Here is a 9,554-nt window from a genome sequence, read left to right as displayed (position 1 = left end):
ATCAAATCCATACTGCAGTGGCTGCAGAGAGCTTCATAATGCTGACACTTAACCCCTGTGCCACCAAGGAGGCCCTGTGGTTTTATTTCTGTACTGTCACTTCTCTGTGTCTTTTGCCAGAGCCTGGGCCCACGAAGCCATCATATCGCCTACACATCTACTCTCGCTTCCTCCAGTTTCCTTCCTGTATTGTAGCACCTGTGAGCTTTCTCACATTTGAATGTGCAATGGTTCTGCCTAAAATACTTGGATAGCTCTGCTGTATCTTTCAGAGAGGGGTCCCCACGCTCCTTAGCTCAGCCTAAGGCCCTGCATCTTTGACCCCAGCTCTCCCTTCTCACCCTTACCTGCCTTGGTCTCTCTACCAACCAGACTGAATCCCACATAGTTAACTTCCTCTCAATCCTCAGTGTTTTGCCTATACTCTTCCCTTTCCCTGGAATGCTATTCCTGTCTCTTACTCAAATTTTAGGTCTCAGTTTAGACAATAGTCCACTAGGAAACCTCCCTGGAATGATGGGGCTTGGTTATGGGCTGCCATGAACACTTACTACCCACATCCTACCACTTTTTAATTTTCTTTTTCTCTGCCTCTCTCTTGATCCTGGCTATGTGTATAGAATTACCAGGACAATTTAAAAAATATTGATGTTGGGGCTCTACTCTCCAGAGCTTCTAGGTTAACTAATTAGTGGGTCCTGGTCTTCAGGAGTTTGTGAGTTCTCCAGGTGATGCAAATATGCAACCAGGCATGAGAACAGAGCTCCACTAGAAGCTCCGTGGGGCAGGGGTCCTGGCTGTTATTCTAAACTCATCTCTCCACACTGATAGCCTCAAGTGTGTAAGTGCATTGAATAAATCAATGCAGCAGTTTCTAAAAGGGATGCAGGAACCATGCAGGAAAAAAAATGATACATACCAAACATACATTGGGGAGCAAGTTAAAAACAACCTTTTCAGCCCATACAAGCATCTCATAATTTAAGGTGATGAGGAATGAATCAAAGTTAAAGCTGGGCTAGGTGAAGGAACAACAGTCACTCACTAATGAAGTAGGAAGAAATCTAGCCCTTCTTGTGGTTTGGACAAGGTCTGTGTTTAGTTTGTATCAAGATGTGATTATGGAGTGATATTGTTTTTGCCTTCATCCATCAGTCACAGAGTGATCTAGTGAGATGCTGATAGTCTGTGAAATTGCTTATGTTCAGCAGAACACATGGCCTGGCTGTGGCTGCTGCCAGCTTGCAGCAACACTGAGACCTCTCTGATGGAGCCAGGCCAGCTCCTAGCTCTCAGGATCTAGGTATGAACAGTGAGCCTGCTATACAAATACATAACACTTAGGCTTCTGGTGACAATACTAGGTGACCTAAAGGATGTGGAAAATCTCTATTCCCTTTCCAGGGATGAATGGAACCTGAAGACCAAGAAGTGCAGGAAGCTGGTGTTCAGTTCACTGAGCTGGTTCTGGTCTCCTGCTGCTTATCTGGAGCAGTGCCCAGATAAAGTACCTGGAAATTGGGGTCCTGACACTTCACCTGGTGTATCAGTTATCTACTGCAGTGAATCAAATTGCCACAAACTTATGGTTTAAAATAAGGCAGCTCGACAAAGTACACTGCTGAGGGGAGCAGCAGAGAGGTCAGGAGGGATCTGCCACGCCATGTGGGTCACCTCTGGGGCAGAGGCTTGAACTCGCACTGGAGTGGCTAGGGCTAGCTTGCAGTGCTGTGTCCGAACCTGTTGCAACACCAGGGAGGGTCCATCTCACAGTTTCTTTGGACAGGGAGTTGAGGCATGAAGTCTTCATGGGGTCATGTGCTCTGGGTAGGGAGCAAAGTTGTGATCCAGGTGTTGCTCAGGAGCAGGTTCTCATCAGAGGCTCAACTGGGGAAGGTTCTGCTTCTGAGCTTGCTTGGGTTGTTGGCAGAATTAATTTCCTCATGGGAGCCAGATTCATGACAACTTGTTTCTTCAAAACAGTAATGGAGTGAGGGACTCTTAGAAGAGCAGCACTACAGTCTTGTAGAATCACCTACAAGTCATCCCAGATTCTCCACCACATTTGCCCATTCCTTTGGTTAGAAACAAGTCACAGGTCCTGCACACACCCAAGGAGAGGAGATTAAACAGAAGTGGAATACCAGGAGGCAGTATCAAGGGCCCTGCATGCCACTCTGGAGCTTTCCATAGCAGCTTGGGAAATCGGAAGAGTGTAAAGTGATTAACGTCTTGGATAGCTACGTCAACCAAGCCAGACAGGACAAGGCAGGGCGCGAACACAGTGTGGCTGAAGTCGCGGCCCATCCTGTGTACCCTAAAGGCTTTGTTTTTGAGGGAAGATTTGATGTTTAGGAAAGAGCAGAAAGGCATCCACAGTATAATATCTTCAGGTGGCTGTTATGAAGGGGACAAGCCACAAGGTTTGTGTTAAATCAGGAAGTGGAGAGTAGGAATTCAAGGGGGAGAACTGAGGTCAGAGTGGACCTGAGGAGGGTGCCAGGAATATCCATTCCATATGACAGAGAAACAGAAAGAAGCAGAAAGAGCCAACACTCTGGCTGTGGGATGCAAGAGGTGTGGACCAAGAACGATGCCTAAGTGAGGAAGCTCAACTAGACACAAGCTCTGCTGAGGAGAACAGGAAGCTATGTGTGTATTTAGCTTTTCTTTCTTGACCAAGAAGAGCTTAAGCCTAGATGTCTTTAGAAGGCCACCAAGGATTACACCACACCACGTCAGCAAGCCTTCCACCTGGTCTGAGGCAGTACCATGGAGTGAGGGGAACACAGGAATGTGTGTGGAGGTCCTCACCTCTAGCCTTCCTTGGGTGGGGCAGAGAATGTACACCCTTCCCTTTCTCTATCTGACAGAGATAGTGAATGTGGACTAGATTTGTTTCTATTGGAGTCTGGACACTGGGGGCTTTCCAGAATAAATCATCCTTAACACTGGGGCTGACTAAGACAGGAGATCTCACCTAAAAAAATGTTAGATTCAAACAAAGTTATTCATATAGTAGATACTTCAAACTCTTTGTCTGACAATATCTTGGGTAAAACTAGTCTCAATAAACTGAAAATGATTGTGGCCACACAGAATATGTTCGCTGACTACAGTGGAATAGATTAGAAATGAGTAACAGCAAGAAATCAAGGAAAACGATGTAATTTGGAAATTAATCATCACACTTTGAAACAAAACACGGTCAGAGAAAAAAACCATCAAGGAAACAAAGTATCTCCAACTGAGTGACAATGACAATGCAACTTCCAAAATTTGTACACTGCATTCAAAGCAGCACATAGAAGAAAGTTTATAGCTTTCAATGTTTTTATTAGAAAAGAGAGGTTTAAAGACACTGATCTTAGGTTTTAACTTAAAAAGCTAGAAAAAAACCAACTAAATCTGTAGAAGGAATGAAATAAAGAGCAGAAGTCAGCAAAACAGAAAAAGAGACTAGCAATAAGAGAAAATTAACCAACTCATTTACATTTTGTGACATTATTCCTCCCCCACTTCCCTCCAGCTCATTGGTTGATAATTCATTTGGAATGGAGAAAGTATGAAATAGTGGTTAACAACTTTTTTGAGTTCTTCATGCTTGCTGTTTAGGAAAGAGTGTAACTTCTTAGGTGACTCTCGGAAGGACAAGTCACACAGGTCTGTCCGGAGCAGAGTAGAATGTATTATTTGTCAGCAGATGGCGCCGCAGGCACCTTGAAACGGAGGACTGGCTGCGTTCTGGGGCGCTGGGGGAACCAACCAATAAGCCGCCGAATTGAAACGAGGGGGTCACCCGAGACAAGAGAGAGAATCCCGGAAAGCAAATACTCAACCTGATAGAAGTTGGAAAAAGTTACCGATTTCACAAAAACAGCTGCAGCCCTGTGGGATCATAGCTAGAAAAACTTGAGTTTTTAAAGCTGGGGGTTCCTTCCTGGAGTACCGAGTGTCAGAGAAATTCCTACCATTGTATGCAAATGTACCCCCTCCAAGGCCCAGCGTTTCACTCAGAGTCTAAAAGTAGAGTGGGATTTAAAACAATTAAGACTGGGGCTACAAAGGCTCCCCTCAGCACCCTTCAGCAGTCGATCACGTGTGAGTCCCAATTGCAAAGGTAGGGGATAAAATGCACTCACGACTTGGAGAGAGATGGGGGAGGCCTGATGCAACTGGTAACGTTTGTAATATTTTCTTCCCGAAGGATTAATGCCATGAAAAGCCCCCTGGGGCAGACAGGACACCAACACATTTTGCAGGCCTACAGTGTGCTCCAAACGAGTTACATTTCGAAAAACAAACGTCCGCATTTAAAGTTTCGCAGCAATCCTTGAGTTGGGTGATCACATCCTTCATATTATCCCCCAACCCCAATCTCTTAAGAGGGCAATTAATAGCGTGCGGTTTTTGTAGTTCCGGACTTAAAGTGGATGCACACACATCTGTTCTTCTCTTTTATAGACGTTTCTTCCACTCGCTTTCCTTTGTTAAACATGAACTTTGTTTTAAAAATAGCATTTCGTTTGTTGCTTTGGTCTGCCTCTGCCCATTCAGAACTGACAGCATGAACACAGACGTAGGGGCAGGAGCCAACACAATTTTAGGCTGGATGTAGAACACAGTGCTGGAACTTCACTTTTCCCTTCTCTGCGGCTCACGAGGTGGTCGGCGGCCGGGGCAGGGTTTGGGCTGGGGAGCGGGGCCTGGGCTCCTGCGGCCGCCTGGGTGCAGGGCTGACCTGCGGCTGCGGGACAGCGAGGCGGGGCTTTGGGGGGGGGGGGTCCCGGCCAGGTCCCACGTGGCCGCTGCCGCCGGGCTCGCCGGGGCCCCGCCCGGAGGCGGCCGCGCGAACTGCAGAGGGAGCAGACTAGAGCGCCGGGCAGCCGGTGAGCGCCCCCCGACCCCTCACCCTCAGCCCCCCAGCCCGGCCTGCTATGGCTGACTCGTAGCGAGTTCGCAGCCGGGCCGCCACGGGCTAGCGGGACCGGGCGGCCACTGCTCCCTCCCTCTCTCGCCTCGGGTCCAGGGCCGCGGAGCCGCTGCAAAGAGGATGAGTCCCTGGAGCTGGTTCCTGCTGCCGACCCTCTGTCTCCTGCGCTCGGGTGCAGCCCCTCGGCGCGGCGCTCTCGCCTCTGCCAGCTGCGACCTCAAGCCCCAAGTAAGGCACGCGTCGGGCGCGGGCGAGGTGTGTTCCGGAGCCCCCCGGGGTGGGCACGGTGCGCTCGGACTCCCAGCCGACTCCCACCTCTCACCGCCGCGCCTCCTGGCACGCGCTTGCCAGTTTGCCCCTGGACCCCCCTTCCCGGGGGATCAGCCCTCAAGCCGCTGGAGACCCTGTCCCCCAGCGCTCGCTTTTAGTCCATCAAAGAGGTTCGGGCGGGGACCCTTCGTCTCGCCAGTCTGCTTCGCGGGCATTCACTGGATGAAACAGTGAAGACCGAGCGGGGCCCGGACTTGGGTGCATTTACTTTGGACGTGTGTCCTGCCTTTTCGTCTCTAGAATTTAATTTCTCATGCACTTATGGAAATACCAAAAGCGTCCCGCAGATGTCTACTTAACCTCTGTTTATTCAATGCCGGAGTTAAATGGACTTTAGGAAACAAAACCACTGCCCTTGTTTTACCGATCAGGGCAACTGAGGCAGAGAGCGTGACCTTTGTGCTCCAGGTCAGGGAGCCGGTTCTCAGAGTTTACTAACTCTGACAGCCTGGCGTTTATGTTAAGGGAGCATCCCAAGGCTTTTGCAAGAGAGTTTGGAGGGAAGGTGACCCCAAGTGAGGGTGGCGGGAGACCTGCCTGTCACTCCCCAGACCTGTTGGTGCAGAAACGGAGCGGAGATGTCTTCCAGAGTACTACTTTCGAGGTGACTCTTTCCTTCTGGTCAGTTTTCTTTATCAGAATTTTCTGTTGTTTTTAAGTCTCTCACTTTTGAGTGTAGTGGAAGTTTTGTGCCTCTGTACCACTGGGTTCCATCTCTGTGGGTCCTTGGTGCTGGGGAGGGTTATGGAAGTTTGTACTCTGGGTGGCCTGTGAACTCTCTCCCATGGGGTAGTGGGTTCAGGGGTTGGCCCACCACCTTTGGTGAAACCTGCTCAGCATGAACACCATGCCCATCTCTGATTTTTGGTAATTTTATTCACCCTCCAGTCTACAGCAAAGGAGGGGGTAACCTAACAGCCTGCCTGGTCCGGGATCACACTGTGATCCCCAAGACGCCCTGGGCTGTGGATGGGGGATGCTCTCCTAGAAGACAGAAGTCTTGTCTTGGGGACAGGGAGGCCCAGGAGGGCCATCATCACCTGGGGTAATTTAAAGCCTGGCTGTGGTGCAGTGGCCTTGTACTTCCTCTGACAAGTAGCAGCCATCAATTCATGTGAGAGCAGAATGTCTCACTGTAGCAAAAATATATTAACAACTTGCAATTATATTGTGATGGGGCAGTCTTGGTAGTTTTCTCTCATTCCTTCAATTTGTTCTCAGGGGTCTTTTATTCTAACAGGACTCAAACTTCTGGGTCTCTGAACATCTTGGCATTCTAAAACAGCATTTTGGACTCCGGAGAACTTTTGCTTAGGTGCATTATGGCAAGTATGGGTGAAACACAAAAATACACATGTATATATGATGCTGTTAATTGTCAGAGTGCTTTTATTACATGCCTGTAGCCTCTAAAGAATTCAACTTGTGTATTTTTGAGAGAGTAAGTATGGAGGAGAAACATCTTAGTATTATTATTTTAGACTTTAAAATTTTATTTATGCATACAGATCTGGCCAGAGGAACAGGGGTGGTGAGAAGATTCACCAGAGACAGAGTGGGGAGCAGAACAGGCAGATTGATGAAGTGCACTGCTGAGGGGAGCAGTGGATGAGACAGGAGAGGTCTGCTGCACCTTATGGATCATCTCTGGGGCAGGGATCGAACTTGCACTGAAGTGGCTGTGGCCAGTTTGCAGTGCTGCACTTTAACCTGCCTGCACCAGCAGTGAGGGCCCATTATTTTGCTATTATTATGAAAATAGCTTTGGCTTTACAGACTCCTTCGTAGGGTCTTGGAGACATCTACAGGTCCCTGGGCCACACTTTAAGTTACTGTTCTTAGCTGTGGAACAGTCTCCTCCTCTGCCAAGGTCAAAAGGTGGGTCAGAAGGTCTGTCAATGGCAGGGCTGTGTGCCCTGGAGGTCACTGTTCTGAGTATCTCCAGGTTTGGGGTCCTGACACTGTACAGTGAAGCTCTGGACCCAGCCTCCGCCTGCTGCAGCGGCTTCTACAGCATCCTGGAATCACTGTGACTTGAGAGCTGGCTTGGATTTCCACTTTTGTTAATCATTAGCGGTCTTCTTGGCAGAACTCTTGTCTCTAGACACAGCAAGCTTTACCCCAGCGCCGCACAGATGGAATCTCTTCCTTATCAATACTCAAACAGAACGCTTGCGTGCTCTTTGCTATTCCTGCTTGAGCTCTTTTACACTTGCTATTTCTTCCCCCAGACACCCATATGCTCGCTCCTTACTTCCATCTGGTTTTTGCTCAAGTGTCTCAACGAGACCCCTTCTGATTATCCTATTAAACATTGTGTCAAGCCCCTCCATCTGCCTTCCCTGCTTTATTTTTTCTCTGTAGCTCTTAACTACCATCTGATGAAAAGTTTTGGTTCTTGCTGCCCCTACCCCTGTGCTCATCTGTTTGTTTTGTTTGCTTCTGTCTCTCCAGGGTCCAGGAGAGTACCTGGCTGCAGAGATGTGCAATGAAAGGCTAACTCAAGTCAGTTCACTTTAGGGTCCTGGCTGAGCTCGGAAGAGCACAGCTGGACAGGTGCAGCGTCCCAGGCCCTGGGATATCAGGGAGCAGAGTGGGGCAAAGGCTTAGGGACTCAGCCTGCATTACACGGGTTGTCTTTTATGCTCCCTTGTTTCATGGCAAGGATCTCACACACACACACACACACACACACACACACACACACACACACACACACACACACACACACGTTACAACCTGGTCATCCAGGTGACAAAAATCGTCCTTTCCTTCTCAGAATGACTGCAGTGAGAATTGGAGAGACCTGCCAATCATGTTGTTTTATCTTTTAAATCAGCACCATGTTAAAATACATGGTTTCTTCTAGTAGCATGTGGCGATTATGGTTATAGTGACATTGGGTAATAGAGCATGGGGTGTACCCTACCCCTGAAGGTGTCAATATGAGTGAGGCAGGGGTGGTTGCATCTGTGTGACTGGTGACCAGGAAGGGGGGTGGTGGGAGGGCTTTCCAGGGGCACCCCCTCAGGAAACCTTAATTAGAAGCTCTGACAACTCCTTTTGTGACTTGTACCTTCTCTCCCCAAGGAGTGGCCTGTAGGGCTATCCAACTGCACCTGTCCAGCTGTGCTCTTCCGAGCTCAGCCAGGACCCTAAAGTGAACTGACTTGAGTGTTGCAGTAGGGTGTACAGACTGCTCTCCATTTATTGAAGGAGCTTGACAAGATGAGGATCATTTCTTTAAAAACACTTAATAGTCCTGGCTTAAAACAAGTGGACACCCCCCGCCCTCATTGTGTTGAAAAGGGAGAGTGGGGAAAAGGTGGCAGCGTGAGAATGTAAAGATGTCAGTGTGGGTTTACTGGGCAGGTCACGGCGGCTTGGGAAGTGGGGGCTGGACAGAGTCTTGCCTGCTGTTTCACTTTTCCGCAGCAATTATCATTAATGTACCCGAGGCCGGGATTGTGTTTCATTCGCTTCTATATTCCCATGCCTTGGAATACACTAGTGCCCGGAGCCTAGAGCAGTGCCTGACACCATGTTGGCACAGCACAAGTAACCATGGAATAGTGAATGTGCAACACAGGGGCGGTGGGCCACCCTCAAGCAGTGAGTGGATGGGCCTGGCTGCAAGGACCCTCACTATCAGCCGGTTACTCTTGTGTCATTATTGCTGTAACAAATCTGTTTCATAGCCTCTAAGCAGTTGCCATTGAAAAGATCAGATAATGACCCCAATTTCTAGACTGATATCAGATGAAAAAGCAACATCTAAATAAGATAAAAATGGACACGTACGGTTGAACAGATTGTCTCTGAAGAAGCAAAGGCATTTGAGGTGGGATGGGTGGATTCAGTGTACTGAATAAAAACAAACCAAGAGCACACTAAAACAAGCAATGCCCCCCACCTCTCCTGCCCACCTCCATGAGCCTGCAATATGGGTTTGGTTTTCCTGGGACTATATTGGTTTAATATCATGGTCTTCTGATAGAAGATGATGAATTAGGTGCCCTCAGGTATAATAGGAACTTTTCAGCTCTTTGCCACATCTCCTAGTTAGAAATAGTCCTTTGGTAGACTGCACGAAACGTGCATCCAGATGGCTTGGCCAGGTTAGTGGGGCCCAGTTATAACTGTCACTAATCAGGGCCCCCCTTTGATCATCAACTCTTCCCTCAAAGAACCAAACCTACCTATGGTAGGTTGGAAGATAACCTCTAGCCACCCTGTGGCATTTACAGGTAATTATTATTATTATTATTATTATTTTTAAAGATTTATTTAT

At 48.4% G+C, this 9,554-nt stretch overlaps 1 protein-coding gene across 2 annotated transcripts in view; it reads left to right on the top strand.

The window, feature by feature from the left end:
• Positions 1–4,727: 4,727 nt before the first annotated feature.
• The window catches only part of TRABD2A (TraB domain containing 2A), a 27,447-nt gene continuing 22,620 nt past the window's right edge, over positions 4,728–9,554 (top strand). The window contains exons 1-2 of one of the 2 annotated variants that reach the window (XM_004691587.1): positions 4,728–4,847; positions 4,964–5,161. In XM_004691587.1, the coding sequence (XP_004691644.1) occupies positions 5,054–5,161 (108 nt within the window). In that variant the 5' untranslated portion in view covers positions 4,728–4,847; positions 4,964–5,053. Of the gene's footprint in view, positions 4,848–4,963; positions 5,162–9,554 lie in introns of those variants that run through there. The other variant, XM_004691586.1, reaches the window with a different exon arrangement.

This window comes from Condylura cristata, unplaced genomic scaffold (genome assembly GCF_000260355.1).
Source record: "Condylura cristata isolate star-nosed mole 26May11 unplaced genomic scaffold, ConCri1.0 scaffold00031, whole genome shotgun sequence".
In the NCBI taxonomy this organism is placed as follows: domain Eukaryota; kingdom Metazoa; phylum Chordata; class Mammalia; order Eulipotyphla; family Talpidae; genus Condylura; species Condylura cristata.
Note: the sequence above shows the minus strand (reverse complement) of the source record. Positions and strands in the feature narration are given on the sequence as shown.